The sequence below is a fragment of the Falco rusticolus genome, chromosome 3 (assembly GCF_015220075.1).
Source record: "Falco rusticolus isolate bFalRus1 chromosome 3, bFalRus1.pri, whole genome shotgun sequence".
Lineage (NCBI taxonomy): Eukaryota > Metazoa > Chordata > Aves > Falconiformes > Falconidae > Falco > Falco rusticolus.
This window is the reverse complement of record NC_051189.1, coordinates 55560334-55580734: the sequence shown is the minus strand read 5'-3', so window position 1 is coordinate 55580734 and position 20401 is coordinate 55560334. Positions and strand designations below refer to the sequence as shown.

Below are 20401 nucleotides of genomic sequence, written 5' to 3'. Positions count from 1 at the left end.
TTGCAAAACTTCAGCTATCACACAGGAACTCTTACATGAGGTCTCCTAGGGTCACTAGTCACTTCAAAATCAGCAGAAAGGTAGCATGGCAAGGATCCTATCATATTGCCACGTCTGGCTGGCAGAACTAGTTCTCTGTGAAAAGCCAGCATGCTGCAGCCATCACTCCCATCACTAGCTGAAATTACAGACAGGAAGGCCACGACGGTCCATGGCTGTGTCTTGACTCACCAGGCACGAGTATGGGCTCAACTCCCTGTGCCATAAGGCTCATGTTGGTTTCAGGACTAGTACTCAAGCTGAAGCACACGTTCCTTTCATGCTTGTCCCTCTCTCCTTTTTTCCCAAACCTGAGTTTTACCACCTGGCAAGAAAATGGCTCACTCCAAACTCAAGCCACACCGTGACCCAACATATGTGAACAACATACCAGTATAAACAGGCCTCTTGCAATTAATTGTAATAAGCGTAGGTACACTGCAGGCCAGAGTACTTCTCTGAATTCTCTTTTTTGAACTATAACATTTTTTTCTGAAAACTAATCTTTATGTAAAACTCCCCAGCCATAGAATTTGACTGCAATCCTTTATAAAATTTACCTTCTTTTTAAACTACGGTGTTTTATTTGAAGTTAAAATGTAGCCACACTTTAAAACCCAGGTGGTGGAATTTGTCAGTATGAAGCAGATATGCCTCCGCTACCTGTAGCCCTCTAAAAGCCATGTGTCCTTTCTAGACTAGTTTCCATCTACAGAGATAAGCACTTCCAGAGGGTCTTTCATATTAACACAGTAATCTATTAAGGAAGAATCATCTCTGTGAAAGCACCCCTCTCCTTCCATTGACTATGAAGGAAACTTTGTCAACTTAGGTTAAGGGGCTAACTTTAGGTATCTAACGTCATGGAAACAAATCCCTCTCCTCACTGAAGATTTGTTATCAAGCTCCTTTTACCACGTAGACCTTCCCCACGACATTATCAACTCATCATTTAATATTACTTTCACATAGATTGCTTTCCCAGGCACTAATATAGCAAGACTATGGCTGGTTTCTAACAGCCATTAAGCAACCATAAATGAAATTATTTTAAGAACTCTTGAGATTAATTGCCTTACACTCTTTATGACATTCATTCAAGGTTCATAATCTTTGTTGCCTCCTGCAATAATTTAAGAGACAAACCACTGCTGGGAACAGTACATGTTCCTCCACCCCCTCCAGCTGACAAATATTTGCAGAGTTCAAGAGAAATCTCAGAGAAATGGGAGAGGAAAAAAAATGCACAAAGAGCCATCACTACAGATATTAAGATTTATTGCTGATTTCCCCATTTTGCAAAGCTGTCAAACCACCGCTGTTCCAGAAGGGGATTACTTCCAGAAGCCCCATGGCCTCAGTCACCATGCCAGTTCAGACGACGTGACTACAGACCTGTGTGCAGCAGCTTGCTGCTTACAGAACCGTTGGAGACAAAATCCATCCTTCCTAATCCTGAATTCATGGCAGGATCTGGGCTTTGACATTGTTTGGTACAACCTGCTGTCAGCTTCCAACAAAAAACTGGCGGCATCCAGTGAGGAATGCTGCTTTTCCGGAGTTCAGTTCCCTGTGCAAGGAGCTGCTGCTGAGAGGTTCTCACACAGAGCCATCAGCATGAGGCACTGCTGTTTTTCCTTTACCACATCAATCAGAAATAGTTTGTCTTGTGCTTTGAGGCAAAGGCTCCTAACCATCCTGGCAGCTATGCTGCTCTCTTACCAGCACTATTAATAGCATAGTTGTTCTTTCTTAATAAAAAACCAAAAGGTCTCTTTCCTCATGTTTGGTTGCACTTCTTCATTCTTGCTGACGTGTTTTATTCATGGCAGGGTCTCTAGGCTGCAAGTCAGCTCTTTTCCAGCTGGTGAGATCTGGTTCCTCTTTATGTGCCTGTTCTTTCAGTGTAAACAAGCAAAGCTTCTCCAACTCCACTGATCACAAGGCTGTAAACAAAGTATACCACAAATTTAGCATCAGGCAAGTCCCTCTACTTGATACAATGCCAAACAGCACAACATTAAGACAAAGGCATTACTTTGTCTAAACATTGTTCAACCTAGAGACAGTAACCCAGGTGATTTTTTCATTCATCTTGCTAAGAAAAGGCTGAAACCAAAAATGTCTTATTTAACAGGTCTCATCAGAAACTACCCTTCCTATATTTTAGGGCTGATGGTATTAATGTGAAAATACACATAGAGAAATCTAGATAGAGAAGGTTGCACCTAGTTATGAGAATTGCTGCACACCCACACACCAGCAAGAATTGGAAAGGAAGGCAAGAGAGTTTGAACCTCATTAGGTTAATGATTCCCCCTTGCAATTTCTGTTTGTGTTCTGTCCTGAAAACTTGCCACTTGACAAAGTCAGGAAGACATGTAAAGCCTAGGTTCTGGGGACTGATAAAATTGGGGAAAACAATTTTGCTCTGGGGACATCCCACTGGTCTAGGGAGGCTGAGAGAAATTAATGTGTCTGCTTCTCTTTGTGAGGAACCTGGTGAAAGAACCCACCCCAGACAAAATGGCACGTGTGCCCAAGTGCTTCCTTCCTGTGCTGCTCACAGCACAGTGGTGGCACTAATGCTCTTCTCCAAGACTCAGGCTAGAAGCAGGGCTCTGAATCAGGATGAATGGTTTTACAAACAAAACCATTCACTGAAATAAGCTACCAACCCACTCAATCCATGCAATAGTTAATCTCCAAATCTCCTCTGTTATCTGTCATAACTGACATACGATATCGATCATATCCTACTGAATATGGTAGGACACCGACTCTTCTCCCCTTTTATAACAGTGCAAAGTTAAAGTGTACTGACCTTTCATCTTAGCCTCATGGCTTAGTTAGCTTACGAAACAGAAAAGCTCCTTAATGAACTTTATAAACAGAACGAACTTCTGTTAAGTTCATTTGTAAGACAGCTTTTTTTTCCTTGGGGAAAAAAAACCCACATGTAAAGCCTGAAAGCTCTCTGGTCTGTAATAGCATTACATTCACTTAAATCTTTGCTTTGGTGAGCTGTTTTAAAAATCATATAATTGCCTTTGTTCCTGAGAGGAACAAACATTGTATAACAACAATACAGTATCTTACTATTACACAGTAAACAGCCCTGGAAAGTAGATGCTACAGACAGTCTGCAGACAGTCTGCAGAATGTCCAAAGACAGATAGCTTTGAGTGTGGAGTTACCAACAAGGAGCAAAGGGCTGTGAAGGCTGCAAGCTTTTCAAAAAGATCTAAAACACACTTCTCTGGAGAGAGTTAACCCCGATGTCTTGCCTGGATTTCAGCCCCAGTTATAAACATACCCTCTACATTAATTCCTTTGGAAGCTAAGGCTGGATAATGTATTCTTTATCCTAAAGAAAAAACCCCACTGCATATAGACGACCTAAAACCAATAAAGCCTTAGATATTACTCATTTTTTTTTCCTCATTTCTACAGTTGTGTTGTTTTCCACAAAATTTTAACGCAGACTTTGAAAAAGAAACCTCTCTCTGATGTATGCTTCTAAAGATTAGACTGGCAATTCTGTACAAGAGATAGTACACTGCACAGCCTTGTTCTGTAAAAAGGTGCCTACACCTGAATTATTCTTTAATATCTTACGTCCTACATCAGAGAAGAACCCCTTTCTGAAGGACTTGAAATTTCAGGTATCCACATGCCCATGCAACCAAGATTACTAGGCCAATAGAAACCATCATCATGACTTCAAGATGAAGCAGAGCAAAATACATGGCTAAATGTCAAACCTTGATTTACCTTCAATTTACCATATGGCAAATCCTCCAGCTTCTGTTTATTGTGGGGTGACAGCTAACTGCATTTGCCCATCACTGAGAAATTAACGTATGATATTGTCCATGATAACGCTGGAGCAACACTAAAAACCACAGTGCTTAATGATCTCATGAGTGCTTTGCACCTGCTGTCATCTAACAAACTATTTCCAGAGGTTTGCTGATAAGCCAAGGCACTGCTGATGCACAAGCAGTAACAGAACTCAAATAAATAAATAAATGGAATGGTTACCTTTTTGAATTATGACAATCAAAGCATAACAGTGGCCCAAGGGCTAAAGCAAAGTTTCTTTTAAAGATACCAATGTGTTAATCATTTATATTACTTTCAGTGCATATAGGGCATGTAGTATGTGTGCAGCTATATGGATCCATGTGCTCACATTAAAGCAAAGGTACACATGATTTTTTAGTGTATGTGTCAGTGAATACATACATATTATGAAAGCCTACCTCTAGCACGCACATGACAGACCTGCACAAACATATGTAAAACATGATGAAGACTGGCAAGTTAATGGCCTAGGCTAGGAGTGTTGTAGATGAATCTATATTAGTTTAGCCTCTTACACACATAGGATACATAAATGTAATCCTAGAACTAAAAAAAATAATAATAATACACATTACTTATTTCAGTATATGAGATTACAAGTGCTTAACATATATATAGGGATGTATATTCACACATTTGTGCATGGGGCTAGTTTGAACTGAGATTCTCCTTCCTGTAACTTCTTTATCACACCTGGAAGAAGAATATGCTAATTCTATTCAGTGCAGAGCTGAATCTTTAGGATAGCAATCAAACTGTAAGGGGGGAAAAAAGGAAGTTTAAAGCTTTTCAAAAATAAACAGATTTTTATTTCCAATAACAAATCTGTCCTCAGAGATATATGCCAAACCCTGTATTTAGTTGTTATTTACATGGCAGAAGCATTTAGGAGCATCAGCCGTGGGCTGGGATTCCCTTTTACTGGGTGCTATACAAACACAGACCAAAAGCATGGTCTTTGTCCAAAGGCATTTGCACCCCAATCCTTTATATCACTACCTAAAAAATTAAGGTTAGATGATTTGTAATGTGTGGCCACACATCACAAAAGCCAGATACAGCTTCGGAAAAAGTTTATTATCATTATTTTGCTACTATTTTCATTTTATGCATTCACAGTACACACCGTGTTAGGGAAACTTGAATGCACTGTACTGGTTAAAAAGATGCTGTCACCAAACCATGACTCCTGTGTTTTATTCTCAATTCTGCCACTAATTTATAGCATGACTTTGAATGGGTCATTTATTTGCCTATTGCATCCATTTGTCTAGCTGTAAAACATGCTGAGTGAATTGCGGTGAGGCTTAATGTCCAAAATGTCCATGTTCTCCCACAGAGGCAGAAGAAACACTCTTGTATTTGTATTACTGTACTGCATCCATCATTGCACACCTGGTTCTCCTTACATGCAAAATATTACTGGCACTAATAAAACCTGACATTTAAAAAGTATTTCCACATGAAGCACTGTGTGGAAATTCATTTTTATTGTTAAGAAAAAAAGCTCATGTAGGCACTTACCAAGAAATCGTTAGTACATTGGCAGTCATGACAAAGAAGAACGGTGATAAACTAGCAGTGATAACCTGTTAAATTGAAAGGAAAAAACCCAACAACATTGTGAACCTGTGATACCACAAATGAAAACTGAAATACTTTTGCTGAAATTAGTTTTCTGCAGGTGCAGAATTTTTTTTTTTTTTTTCTTCTTTGTTTTCTTAACCATTAGGTGCAGTACTTGAAATAGATAGTCAATGAACAGGGGAAATCCAATGAGCATATGTTAAACAGTGAGACATCGTTAAATATCGAGCTTCCACTCCTGCCCAACCGTACTCCTGATGTGCACACACAGACTACATAAGGGCACCTCCTTACCCCTCTGGTGCATGGGAGGTAGGCCAGAAACAGCAGAAAAAGACCCAACAGAGAGGGACACAAGAGCTATGCGGCCAGCTTAGGGCAGGAACCTGGCTGTGCAGCATTGCTGGGAAAGCACATGCAGAACATGCTGCTCATGAGGCTGGGAAACCAATGGAGAAAACAGCATGACAGTCACACATCGCAGTTCAGTTTTGACTCCTACAGAACCCGGGACACAGCAAAGGCAGGGCAGGGAACCAGAGCAGAGGGTACCTTATCACACACACCCCAGCTGCCCTGGCCTGGAAACCTGCTAGCTTTTATTTGCTAACAGCAGGCTGGGGAGAGCAGTCAGATTCCAGGCTTGAAGCGCCATATATTTCTGAGGAGAATGAGAGCTTGAAATGTGTTTGTGGGTATAGAAAAGCTAAAAAAAGGAATAGGGTTTGGGGTAAAGCACAACGCAACTTCAGCAGGTTTATATTACAAATCTTTCATTACACCAAGGTGCCCTGGGCAGAGAAGCTGAGGCAAATGACTTTATACTTTCATAGTACTGATCCCAGGAACAGCCAGGTCCTGACATACAATGGTTTGTAACAGATCCCTGCCTCAACAGCTACGGAGCTACCACATCTGCAGCCTGCATGCAGTTTTGGACATTTTGTTGCCAGATGGATAATGTAAAATGGAAAGAGTTCAGAGAACAGTGACAGAGTCATTACATGGAAGGATTGATTTTCAGTCAACAGTTAGGATAAGCAATGCCTGTGGGAAAGGAAGACTTGGTAGTGATTTACACATTGGGAAACACAAGCACTGAGGAATGAAAGGAACTATTTAGGATAATACAAAATTGCCCAAGGAAAAGGATGAAATTAAGAAACAAAACATTTAAACAATTATCAGTTAAGATTTCCTAATCGTTGTTTGTCTAGTTGGACTCCCAGGGGAGAGAGCAGAAACTTCATTCCGTAATCTATTACTTGTTAAAACCCTACTACATGTGCAGTAGGGAAGAAAATGCCATTTTAGAGTAGACTCTGTGCACCAGAGCTTGCACTGACAGTTTGTTAGTTGATACCCACTACATCGGTTACGGCCGCATTTTAAAAGGCAGGTTCTGAATCTGCCTGGAGTGTAATCAGTGCAGGATCACAAGCAGCAGCGGATGAAGAAGAGATAGCCGTACATCACTTCTCCAGCCCCACTCTAACAGTTAGCTGGACAGAGGACAATAATCTTAACCTGGCAGTGAGACCTCGCAATGGCAGCAAGCATGACACAGGAGTGGTGGTACTCGATGGGGATTATACAACTCCTCTGGCTTATTTGGGGATGTTCTCTACTTCAGGGAGATTCAGGCATACAGATTTCTTTTTTCTTCCTAGACATTACAATAAATCACACCCTGACTGTTCTCCATTTGCCTATAGCACAGACATCTTGCAGAGGGAATGAGGCAGCAGATGGACTTGATCCAGGAGGGATACCACAAGACTGCAGATCCACTCCATGCCTGCACAGCAATCAGCTGCTGTTATCAATACAACCACAGACATACCTCCTGATACAAACTATTAATTTATCTGACTTAATCATTTGCATGCTGCTTATCACAGCAGTGTACAACATGGGCAATGCAGTAAAGCTTGAAGCTAACTGAAAACATGAGCTCCCACTCTGGAGGACAAACAAACCTACATACCAGCCCTACTCCTACAGCCTTGTATGTACACACACAAGCAAACATATGATTATGTAGATGCAGCCAAAACAGACTGACAGAAGAGAAGGAGAAGTCACAAACTGGGAGTTACTCTTCAAAACTCAAGAAGATGATATTGCAACTGTCCACATTCAGGTCACACCTTGGCCTGTCTCAGTGATAGTCATTTGCAGCCACAGAGAGCCGACACCTACTCCAAACAGTGGAAGCCAACCATTCAGGAGCTGAATCTTTCATGGATTTTACTTAAATACAGCTCCTATGATAGATATCCATCAGTTCAACTGCAGTGCTCTAAACAAATATCCAGATCTTGTTCTAGCAGTCTGGGTTCTCCCTTTACACACTGTGCAGCAGCTGCACCGAGCTACAGGAACTATTTCTCATTTACATCCGTGTGAATGATTTTAGAAATAACTGCCCTGAACTTATATCCAGACAAATATTCTGGCAGGAGTCTATTATAGACCACCCAGCCAGGATAAAGAGGCAGATGAAATATTCTACAAGCAGCTGGGAGAAGTCTCATGATGGCTAGCCCTCGTTCTTGTGGGGGACTTTGACTTACTGGGTATCTGCTGGAAATACAACACAGCAGAGAGTAAACAGTCCAGGAGGTTTCTGGAGTGTGTGGAAGTCGGTAACTCCCTGACAGAGCCAGTGAGGGAGCCAGCCAGGGGAGATGCCCCGCTGGACCTGCTGTTTACAAACAGGGCAGGGAAGGACTGGTGGGTGATGTGGTGGTCAGGAAACATCTTGGGCATAGCAATCATGAGATGATAGAGTTTTTGATTCTCGGAGAAGCAAGGAGTGGGGTCAGCAGAACCCAGTGCCTTGGACTTCCAGGGGGCAGACTGCGGCCTGTTTAGGAGACTGGTTGACAGAGTCCCTTGGGAGGCAGCCCTGGACGGCCAAGGGGTCCAGAAAGGCTGGACATTCTTCAAGAAGGAAAGCTTAAAGGTGCAGGAGCAGGCTGTCCCCATGTGCTGAAAGACAAGCTGGCAGGGAAGAAGACCAGCCTGGCTGAACAGAGAGCTTCAGCTGGAGCTCAGGGAACAAAGGAGAGTTTGCCACCTTTGGAAGAAGGGGCAGGCAACGCAGGAGGACTGTAAGGATGTCTCAGGGCTATGCAGGGAGAAAATTAGAAAGGAGAAAGCCCAGCCGGAACTCAGGCTGGCCACGGCTGCAAAAGGTAACAAAAAATATTTTACAAATACATTAGAAACAAAAGGAGGGCCAAGGACAATCTGCATCCTTTATTGCACGCAGGGGGGTAACATGGCCACAAAGGCTGAGGGAAAGGCTGAGGTACTCGGTGCTTTCTTTGCCTCAGTCTGTAATAGCAAGACCAGCTTCCCTCTGGCTGCTCGGCCCCCTGGGCTGGAAGGCAGGGACAAGGAGCAGAACAAAGTCCCCACAGTCCGGGAGGAAACGGTCAGTGACCGGCTGCTCCACTTGGACACGCACAAGTCTATGGTGCTGGGTGGGATCCACCCCGGGGTACTGGGGAGCTGGCAGAGGAGCTCGCCAAGCTGCTCTCCATCATTTATCAACAGTCCTGGCAAACTGGGAGGTCCCAGAAGGCTGGAGGTCAGCCAGTGTGATGCCCAGCTACAAGAAGGGCAGGAAGGAGAATCTGGGAAACTACAGGCCTGTCAGCCTGACCTCGGTGCCGGGGCAGGTTATGGAGCAGGTCATCCTGAACACCATCACATGGCATGTCAGGACACCCAGGCGATCAGGCCCAGCCAGCGTGGGGTTATGAAAGGCAGGTCCTGCTTGATGAACCTGATCTCCTTCTATGACAAGATGACCCACCTAGCGGATGAGGGAAAGGCTGTGGATGTGTCTCCCTGGACCTTAGTAAAGCCCTTGACACCATCTCCCACAGCATCCTCCTGGAGAAACTGGGTGCCCATGGCTTGGGCAGGTGTACTCTGTGCTGGGTTAAAAGCCGGCTGGCTGGCCGAGCCCAGCTGGTGGTGAATGGAGTCACATCCAGCCGGGGACTGGTCACAAGTGGTGTTCCCCAGGGCTCAGTGCTGGGGCCAGTGCTGTTTAGTATCTTTATCGATTATCTGGACAAGGGGATCGAGTGCCCCCTCAGTAAGTTTGCAGGTGACACCAAGTTGTGGGGGAGGGTTGACCTGCCGGAGGGCAGGCAGGCTCTGCAGAGGGATCTGGACGGGCTGGACCGATGGGACAAGGCCAACTGTTTGAGGTGCAGCCAGGCCCAGTGCCGGGCCCTGCCCCTGGGTCACACCAGCCCCACGCAGCGCTACAGGCTGGGGCAGAGCGGCTGGGAAGCGCCTGGTGGGAAAGGGCCTGGGGGTGCTGGTCACCAGCCAGCTGGACATGAGCCAGCAGTGTGCCCAGGGGGCCAAGGTGGCCATCAGCGTCCTGGCTTGTATCAGAGACAGTGTGGCCAGCAGGACAAGGGAGGTGATTGTCCCCCTGTGCTCGGCACTGGTGAGGCCGCACCTCGAATGCTGGGTTCGGTTTGGGGCCGTCACTACAAGGAGGGCATAGAGGTGCTGGAGCGTGTCCAGAGACGGGCAACGGGGCTGGTGAAGGGTCTGGAGCACAAGTCTTACAAGGAGCAGCTGAGGGAACTGGGGTTGTTCAGCCTGGGGACGAGGAGACTTAGGGGGGACTTTATTGCTCTCTACAACTCCCTGACAGGAGGCTGTGGGCAGGTGCGGGTCAGTCTCTTCCCCCAGGCAACAAGCAACAGAACAAGAGGAAACAGACTCACGTTGCACCAGGGGAGGTTTAGGTTGGATATTAGGAAAGATTTCTTCACTGAAAGGGTGGCCAAGCATTGGAACAAGCTATTCAGGAAGGTGGTGGAACCATCATCCCTGGAGATGTTTAAAAAATGCGTAGATGTGGTGATTAGGGCCATGGTTCAGTGATGGACTTGGCAGACCTGGGTTAATTGTTGGACCTGATGATCTTAACGGCCTTTTCCAACATAAATGATTCTGTGATTCTATGGTTCCATCTTAGGCCAATGCTAATTTATTACATAAAGATACACAATATTCATTACTGACCATGTAAACAGGAACTAATGAAGGATGGCAGCTCTGGTATCTACAGAGCATTCTTTTCTTGATGCTGTTCTCCTGAAAGAAACTGAAGTGCTGTATTTGAGAAGTGACACAAGTTAAAGTTATGTCACCCACTCCCTTGCAGAGTCCTGTTTATTAGAAACTTGAGAGAAGGCCAATAGCAAAGAAATAGGCATTTAAGAACCCTTCCAAAAACAGGCCTTATCAAAAACAATACACCATTCTACTGCAATCATCCCAAACCTCTGCAAAAATGCAGGCTGTAGCCTTTTGGACTATTACAGCAGAACACTGTTGTATTTTTGAAAAATTATGTAAGAGTCTCTCAGTGCCAAGGAAAAACAAAATGTGGGTTGGAAGAGCACATGAAGTAAGCATGTGTAAGAAAAAAAACAAAACCAAAACAAAAGGAAAACACATTGTTTAAATGTCCACCTTTGATTGTTTAGCTAGAAGAGGAATACATTTAAAAATTAAAAAACAAGTTTTCAGGGAAGCTAACCATATAATTTATTCCAGGGGAATAATCTAAAGTCTAGGGACATAGTTTAGAAGGAAATCTTCTTTTAAGTACATTTCAACATTTTCTGAAGTGTTTTAAATGCATATTTAGTTTTAAAAAATCCTACCTACATCGATGTTTTGAATGTCTTTTAAAAAACCCAACACGTTAAGTGCCGTAATCTTTCTTCACTTTAAAGGTCACAGTTGTCCTCCTAGGCATTCAAATGCCTTAGGAAAAGGAATGAGCTTGCAAGACAGAAGAAAGCAAGTAAAAGGGCAAACTGAAGTTAATGATTTCCAAATATATTTTGGTGCTGAATGTTTTAAACTAGGAGGTGGAAAGGAAAAATTTAGTTAGCTATAACCAGCATATTTTGAACAAAGTTCCCCAAGATTTTGTCATACAGTCACTAATTCTACCAAATGATACAGACTGGATGGTTGAACCCCAACAGTTTTAGGAACATAGGAACATACACTCTGCCTACATACTTGCTTAAAGGTACTGTGACCAGACAGTACTGCAAAAGCTATGTTAAAAAACATTCATACCATGAACATTTCTACAAAATTCTGACACAGCTTTCAGTGATTAGGAAAAAAATCCAAGTGTAGCATCATTTAACAAAACATTTCCATGTGAGCTGAAATTGTTCCTGAGAAATCATTTCAAACCCTTCCTTGCACACAAAAAAAAAAAAAAAAAAAAAGAAAAAATACTGTTTTTTACAATAAATCACTCTAATGTGTCACTCCATTGTACCGTGGAAACAAGACCTATTGAAAGAAACACTTTATTAACATCTATTTGCCTTCATCTCAACTATTTCTATAGTTCCAATCATTGAGTGATTTACAAGTAATTTTAGAAATAAACAAAAATTTTGGTATTTCAGACCATGTCTATTATCTCAATCAAACACAGTTTCTAGCTCTTTACAATGTGTATCAGCGTTGAAGGAAATAAGTATGCCCTTGTGATGGATATCTACCTGGGACGAGGCCAGTGCCTAGGAGGAGAGTGGGCTAATCTCCTCCACTGCTGGAGGACATAACTTGCAGAAATCCATCAGCTCAGCCCAACTTACCCTAGATGAAACAGCTTCTACTGTAATGCAGATAGCCTGCTTGAGCTAGGACTGCAGATCCCACCAGGAAGGAGAAGAAAGTTTAGAGCAGCATCACCTCAAGCACAGGGAGAATGCTGCAGGACTGCTGGAACAAAGACTGGACCTGAATAGTTAGGTAACAAAACAGAACAGACGGTACTTCTTTACATAAATACATAAAGTACAGGGAATAAACAGGAATCAGCAGAGAAAAAAGAGGGCAACCCAGCCCTGTGGCTCGATTATGCCACAGAGAAGGGTCTTAAAACAGCATCTTTTTATGAGTTTGTACCAGAAGTGGGGTTGGACCCACCTAGAAGGGGTGGGACAGCACAGAAATACATTTACTCATCACCTACAACCTGGTCCTTAAAGAGGGAAACAAAGCTTGTGAGATCCTTGCTCCAGTTTCTAAACAGAAGCAACATATTTCAAGGAGATTCAGTGACAGGGAAGACCTGCTCATTGTAAACACCGAAACAGAAACAGACAAGGCTGAACTCACTGTACATAATGACCATGGACATCTGAAAGCCCTGGGGTTTGTGCACCAGAGAAATCATGACCATCAAAGATAACTCATCAGAGGTTGATAAGGCATGAACTATGGTACAGCTTTAAGGAAGGACCATGAGGAATCACTTAGGAGGAAAAAAGTCTGTGTTTCCTCAGTGGTGAAATGCCTGTCTGAAAGGCTAAGCTTTAGGTACTAGTATATTGAAGCCTGGCAAAGCAGAGGGATGTGGGGCTCCAGTGTATTAACACACAAGAAGTGGGACAGTCAGAGGTTTCAAACTTCTTGGTTAGAAGAGATTCCCAGATTCAGTTCCTCACATAAAAGGGTGAAAACTTCAAGCATTCCCATCATTCTGGGAACCAAATACAGGCCTGGATTCCATACAACATCCTGCACACATGTCATTTACATTTAAGAAGATGTTCTGAAGGACAACGCAGTGCCCAACTTCAGGATCCAAAGAGAAGAAGGGAGTCAATTCCACAGGTCCAAAGTTTGCTCCTTATCAGGCTGAATTACTGGCAACAAGAAAAATTATGACATAGTTGAAGTGCTGGGTAACAGGCTAAGATCGATAAAGCAGACGTATCCTAATGTGTGGAAGAACTTGTTGCACACTGGGGACAAATCCAGCACCTAAAAGCACTCTTGCACAGGTAAAAAGGAGGCATAGGAAAGAATGTGCTCTCATGCATCTGCATCTGTAAATTTGCTTTAGTAATTCAGGAGTGGAGGGAGGCACTATTAACACTAGCTTTAAAGAGTTCCCAAGGAACTTTGATAGACAGACCACTACACAACTCATGACATGAATGATCTCCTCCTTTCTCCTCTAACCAAATTATGATCAGACAAGAAAAAATGTTCAGAAGAGACAGCAAAATTTGTTTCATAAAAGTTGTTTTAAAAAATTAGAAAAAAAAGAGAAAATAATTTGAAATTATAAATTAACTTAGAATTAGAAATTGATTTAGTATAACAGATAACAGAACAAAGACCGGAGAATTCTTTGCTGAAGGATCTTAAGAACAGGCAAGGTCACTGCTGAGCCAGCTTCCCTATTGGATCTATTTCTTGACCACAAAACATCAGAAAATTCTGGTAATTCTGACATGTGTCTTGAAGACAGGAAGTGACATCCTAAGGGTTCCCGGTACTTGAAAAAGCAGAAACGCTGATCCTGGGAGATACAGAAATGCGAGATTTTGCATTCTTTGCTGCCTTGTCTTCTCTGCAGACCAGCTGTGGTTTTCCCACAGCCTCTACAGTGTCAATCTTGATCAGTTCAAACCAGCCAGCACCGGCTAGATAAATGCGTCATTCTTGACGAAGCTGACATTGATCCCTTCCATCCCTGACTTCACAATTACTTTAGAGAAAGATTTTTCAAGATGTAAAATCTGGCTGTACATTTTGAATATCTAGCATTTTTGAGATATTCAGGAACATGTTTATATAGCCAAGAACATGGATGAGGACATTTTCAAAATTTAGATTCCTATTTAACCTTCCTATCTGGAATGGAAAGATATGGGGGATTTAGTCCAGACATGACCATGATTTGTTAATATTACAAGTATTTTTGTACATACCATATAAAAAGTATGTTTCCTCTCATTCAGTGTTAAACTGTTAGAAAGTTAAATGTCATAGTTCTTGTAAGTGAACACAGAATACTTTACAAAAGTTTTCCTTAGTTTGTGTACACAGAGTCAATCCTTGTAATCTCACTTTCCCAAACTGCCAAAACCTTGGTCCTTACAAAAATGCATCTTTTTTCCAAAGACAGTGTTTTGAAATGGCTCATCAAGTTCACTCACTGTTCAAAATAAATCATTCTATTTATCATGAGGTCATCTTCTCAAAATATCAGGAAAAAGCTTCTGATGTACATAACCTTTGTTTTCATTCTACTGGTGGAATTAAAGCAATGCCAAACTCTTTATAGATATAATACTTGTTTTGTCCCTCTTCTGCATGTTTTAACCAGCTGCTAAGATAATCATAAAAAATCGCCAGGGAAATGGATCACTGTTACTGCCACTGAAAAGAGCTACATCAAGATAATCCAGTACTACCAAAAAGGCAAAAATGACAGCAGGCAAACATGAGTAACAGCACATACTCTTCTGTTTCTTGAGGGAGGGCCACTGAAACAATTCCCCAGATTTCAGAGTTATCACTCTTTTGTATATACGTCTACCTGACAGTAAGCATTGTTCATACATGCACACAAAATATTGTGTCAGGTATGGAGTTGTAGTAAAAGTTAAACAAAAATCTTCAGAACAGAAAAAAAGGAACAGTTAATCTTTTTCTGTATTCTTTAATTCACATGAATTTTCTAAGCTATTAACACCACTCCTTATTTACATACATTCTTCATCTCCGCTGGGCTACAAGCCATTTCTATCTAGCTCTCTTCTGCTTCGTTACATCCATATTTAAGGCAACCAAACATTGCTAAGTGGGTAACTTCTCTGCACCTTTGCAAGAATACTTCGATTCTGAGAGATCCAGCAGCTACAGAAACAGATGCACAAGGCATTGCCTAGGATAGCCCAATACATGGAAGAACACTGAGGGACCTGGATCTCTGCTGGTTAAACCCTGACTAAAGTGGTCCAGCGTGTACTGACAAGCCTTTTTGAAGCAACCCAGCCTTGAGAGAAGATCTTCATGGGGCAGGTGCTGACTGTGAAGTTTCACAAGCTGCAGAAAGTCAGCAGCGCACAATGAAAGGCACCAATGATCACCAGTAAGCTCACAGATTGTGGAAGGGTGGTACCGTCACTGGAAACCTGCTATAAGTCGGCAGCAAAAATTCCTGCTAAAAATTACAAACATCGTACACATCCTCCCTCACAGGAAAGACAGGACAGGACTAAAACTAAATTCAGGTACACCCAGATTCCTTGCAAACTGGGTGGGGAAGACATGGAGAAAAAACAAGAATATACTCTTTTTCTCCCATGGTCTACAATCAAAATAAAGCGCTGTTAACAGCTGCAGATACTGTGCACAGGAGGTCTCTTCCATCCTGCTCAGTATCTGAACGAATCATGCACACAGAACCAGACCAAAATTAAACTAGCATTAACTGTTTAATTTCAGGTCAGCTTTGGGGATGATCTACCACAAAAAGAAAAACTTCCCCGGAAGCTTTTAAGCACACTGCCTATTGCAATGAGAAGGCTTTCTGTGCAGTCTGGATCAATTCTAGAAGCTCAAAAGCGTCTTGTAAACCATCTTCAAAGTGCCAAAGCCAATCTCTGGTTAAAAGTGATACAGCAAATGCAGGCAAAATTCCTCCAACCAACTGTCCTGGAAAGTCTCTTTCCCCTAGATGCTGATTCAGTTGCATTAATCAACATTAATCAACAACCTGTCAGTTTTCAATTTTGTTCTGAGGGTCTGTTGTTACCAACTGAAAGACAACACAGAATCTGCTGTTTAACCTAATGGCTTCAGGTGATAATGCAGCTCCCTGAAGGAGCTCTACTAATAAATCCACCAAGAAGGAAGGATTTTAAGCAGACACACAGCTTTTCCCAAAGAAAAGTAATGAAGCTTTAGCCTTGAACCACCAAAACAATGGCTCTTCCCAAAAGAAACAGCAATACCATAATCCTGCCTGAAAAGCTGAGCAGCCCAAATATGGGAAAGAAACAATCCAAAGTGAAATACGATGGAGAAAGAGGGAAAGCAAAACAGGTTTCATTTGCAATCTGCTCATTAGTTTGAAGGTAACTTGAGCATGTCTACTGCATTCCCCTCACAGCCTGACCAAAGTGCAGACCTGCCCTAAGGGTTTTCATTCCCTGACAGACTTAACTGGAGACTGTCAGTCTATGAAATCAGTAAACAGTGCAATGAGCTTGTGCATTGCAGCATACTTAGGTCCACATTGATCATAGGTGGACTCTGCTCAGCTCTCCTGAAGGAAGAAAACCCTTTAACCCTCCCCAATGCACATGTTGTTACTTAAAGGATAGCCTGGTGATGCTGGCACCATGGCAACAGTGGCACTATGGCAACAGTGACAGCATCAGCAACTTCATGATCCACACAGCTTTGATCCAGCCACGCAGAAGTTTTACCAGCTGCTGTAAATGTCTTTGAGATCCTTTATTTCATATTTGCCTAAATGCCTGCACAGATCTCCAGCTTCCCTAAAGCAGATTTTTATCACAGGACATTTTGGTCCCTCTCTTCTGCTCGTTCCTTATATTTTATTCCTCTATTTTTTAAGCATTATTAAAACAATAATGGTAAATAGTTTGGGTAGGTCTCTTCTCCCAGGTAACAAGTGACAGGACAAGAGGAAACAGCCTCAAGTTGCACCAGGGGAGGTTTAGACTGGAGGTTATGAAAAATCTCTTCACTGAAAGGGTGGTCAAGCATTAGAAGAGGCTGCCCAGGCAGGCAGTGGAATCACCATCCCTGGAGGTGTTTAAAAAACATGTAGATGGGGTGCCTAGGGACATGGTGTAGTGGTGGACTTGGCAGACCTGGGTTAGACCTAATGATCTTAACGGTCTTTTCCAACATAAATGATTCTAAATTCTAGGGGTTCTTTAAGAACACAATTACTTCTGTGTATTGTGACACAAAAGCTGCCAGTGTTTAAACATGCCTTAGCAGTAACAGTCATATGCCTAATGATACTCATAAAACTTGATAAGATAACAATAAATGAAAAACTTCTAGTGCAAATGAATCTATCTGGTTTCATAGCAAATAACTTCTGACCCATCTTAAAATCATCTACACGTTGTGCTTAAAACATAAAACATACTAAAAAAATGAGGGAGAGGGTAGATCAAATGACAAACACAATTAGCAACCTGCCCTCTAAAATGTTTTCAGAACAGAAGCAGTATAAATGCTCACCTCTAGCAAATTCATCAGAAATTTTAAGGTGGTTGGTTTTTTTACCTTATCAGTGCTCAAACCAATATCTGTATTACGGAGGAGTACTTCTATTTATCAGCTTTTCAATTGCTATAAGAAAGGAGATTTCTTAATTATCTCTCATATGCATTTAAGAAGGCAGATAATCCTCTGCATTTCTATGGTTAAATACTTGTATGCAGCTCCATTATTTAGAGAATAAGGTATCCATCTTCTACTTTCTATTGCATTTATGAAGATTCTTGTCAGTGCTGCTTTTCATACGTTCTTTTAGTTTCCAGGATACAATGACCAATACAACCAAGATGCTGATCCTGGGAGGGCAAGACTGAAGCAACAGGTGGTTGTATCAGCTTCCTTAAAGTCATTCAGCATCTTGTCTGATCACATTAATACACTGTCAAGGATTAATGTGCAATCCTTTCAGATTAATAGGCTACAGTAACTATTTTTCTAACCCAGAGCATCATGTGAATGCCAAAATAATAGCTGAATTGTGGTTGAATTCAGCATGCTTTTATTCCTCATAAGACAAAGGTAGCCAGGCTATTGTTCCTGCACTGTATGCATCTCATTAGCAGTTTGGCTGCAGGAGAAAATGAGCGATTAGGGGATATTGAAGCTGCGGTTACTAGGTCATTCTGGGACCCAGCTGTGTGCCCAGCCCCACCCTGCAATGGAGAAAAGGCTCAGAAAAGTCCAACTGCCTCTTGCCTCTGAATCACTTCTGGAGAATCCTCAGCCTTCACCTCTTTAAGGTATGTGGCACCTGTTTTACAGCTTTCAGCTATACGAGTATTTAATGCACGTAGCTAATGGATGTCCTTTCTGATTCTTGGCAATACCTTAATTTCCTTGCTTCTGCACTGTCCCTTTCTGTTTTTTAAACCTTATAAGAGCCACCACAAAGAAAGGTACAGTAACAGTCTATGTTGCAGAGACACCTTCCAATGGTTAAGTATAGAAAGTAAAGGATATGCGGGTTACTGATTGTGATAAACAGGATTTGTGTAAGAAATTTCTCCTCTAATGAGAAACAGGATATCATGGTCATATTTACAATAGTTAGATATGAACAAGACAAGACTCTTTTCAGAAAGGCCTAAATCTATAAATGAATAAACATATATCTATCTATATATATTCACACATAAACACATACTATATATAGTATAGAAATGATATATAAACATACATCACTGATGAGACAGAATTGAACTATTACAAGCACATTATAATTTTGCTTTCCTACAAAAAGTGAAAGATATCCTGAGACACTGTAAAGAAAACCAAAACTCTTTGCCCCTTGTAAAACACTAGGATCGGGTTGAAAATTATGGTAACTATTTCTTTTTGAACATCAAGTAGCCACTCCACCCTACCTTCACTCAAACATAAACATCAGACTTTCTGTCATCATGAAGAGAAAACCAAAACAAGAAGTATTTGCCCTCTGCTACTGGAGATAATGGCCAAAACATAAATTTCCCTTTCTCGTGGCTAATGAGGACTTCCTATGGCCAATGGTGGCACTTCACCAGCTAACTTCAGCCTATAGAGTGGTTATAGTACAGAATTCAATTTTAACAGTACCTCTGTTCATATTTAAATGTTTCTTTTAAATGTGACCACTGAAAATATAAACTAGATACTGTTACTACTCCCAGTGTTCAGTTCTGTATAAGGAGACAAAGGGAAAACCCTGCACAATCCATGTATGTTCCTCCTGAAGCATGTTTGCTGATATGGAAACACTATCAATCATGACTAAAACAGGTGTGTGTACATGCACCAGACTAAGAGCATCTGTTTGGGTCAGTTCTGAAAATGAGAGGCACAATCCATGCAGCTGAAGCTTTGTCAAGGAAGGACAACAAAAGTCATTTAACAAGGGATAGAAGGCTTCTTTAGGCCAAATAACTTTTTCTTTGACTTTGCCAAAAAGTGCTTTGCTCATTCTTGCTGCTACAAGACTGTCAACTGATGCATGTATATTTGACCAAAAGCTGAAACATATTTGTATTTCCAGGTTACACCAAACTTAATAGCCAACACCTCCCATTTCCTGTAAATGCTTTGTGCATTATAATGCTTACTGTACTTTTCCTCTGTTGTTTCAGCCTGTCAAGGAGTCTCTTTTCCTTATATTCTGACCCAGAATTACACTGCTCCTGCCATTTAGTCTCTCCCCTGAAACCTCTGAGCTCAGAAGTTGGCAGGGCAATGAGATTCATCATCTTGTTCTTATTTTATGAATTATTGAATATTTGTGTAATGGAGTAAGCATTGCAATGGCAACGACAAAGGCAGTGAAGTGTTTTTACCTATTAGGATCACAGACACCAGCTGGAGTGGACCAAGGGTTTGTTTAATCAAGTATTGGTTGACCAGAGAATTCAGGAGAATTTATGATCATCCCCTAATGCAGCAAGTCTGCAGTCGATGTGCACATCAGAGAAAAAGAGGGATTTGCATGTTGACCTTGGCTGATACAAAACTTACATCCTGTGACATGCAGTTTATTAATCTTTCCACTTCTGTCCTAGAAAGATTTCCACATCATGTCTGCTTCTGCTGAAATTCTAGCGACTCAGTCACTGAAAGCTTTTGAGCAGATCTGAACCTGTAAAAACCATACACCTCTCTTCATTTTTACTCAATCAATTGTCTCAGTATGACCTTCTGTTTGATACCCTGAATTTTCCTGGTCAGTAATATGGTATACTGTGTTAAAGAATTATTTTTTCTATCCCATTTGAAAAGTATTGCTTTTCATTTTTGG

At 41.8% G+C, this 20401-nt stretch overlaps 1 protein-coding gene across 5 annotated transcripts in view; it reads right to left on the bottom strand.

Moving 5' to 3' along the window:
* Positions 1-1300: 1300 nt before the first annotated feature.
* The window catches only part of TMEM241 (transmembrane protein 241), a 62979-nt gene continuing 43878 nt past the window's right edge, over positions 1301-20401 (bottom strand). For 4 of the 5 annotated variants that reach the window (XM_037379767.1, XM_037379772.1, XM_037379770.1 and 1 more), the window contains 2 exons: positions 5431-5495; positions 1301-1985 (listed from right to left, as the gene is read on the bottom strand). In XM_037379767.1, the coding sequence (XP_037235664.1) occupies positions 1925-1985; positions 5431-5495 (126 nt within the window). In that variant the 3' untranslated portion in view covers positions 1301-1924. The remainder of the gene's footprint in view (positions 1986-5430; positions 5496-20401) is intronic. The other variant, XM_037379771.1, reaches the window with a different exon arrangement.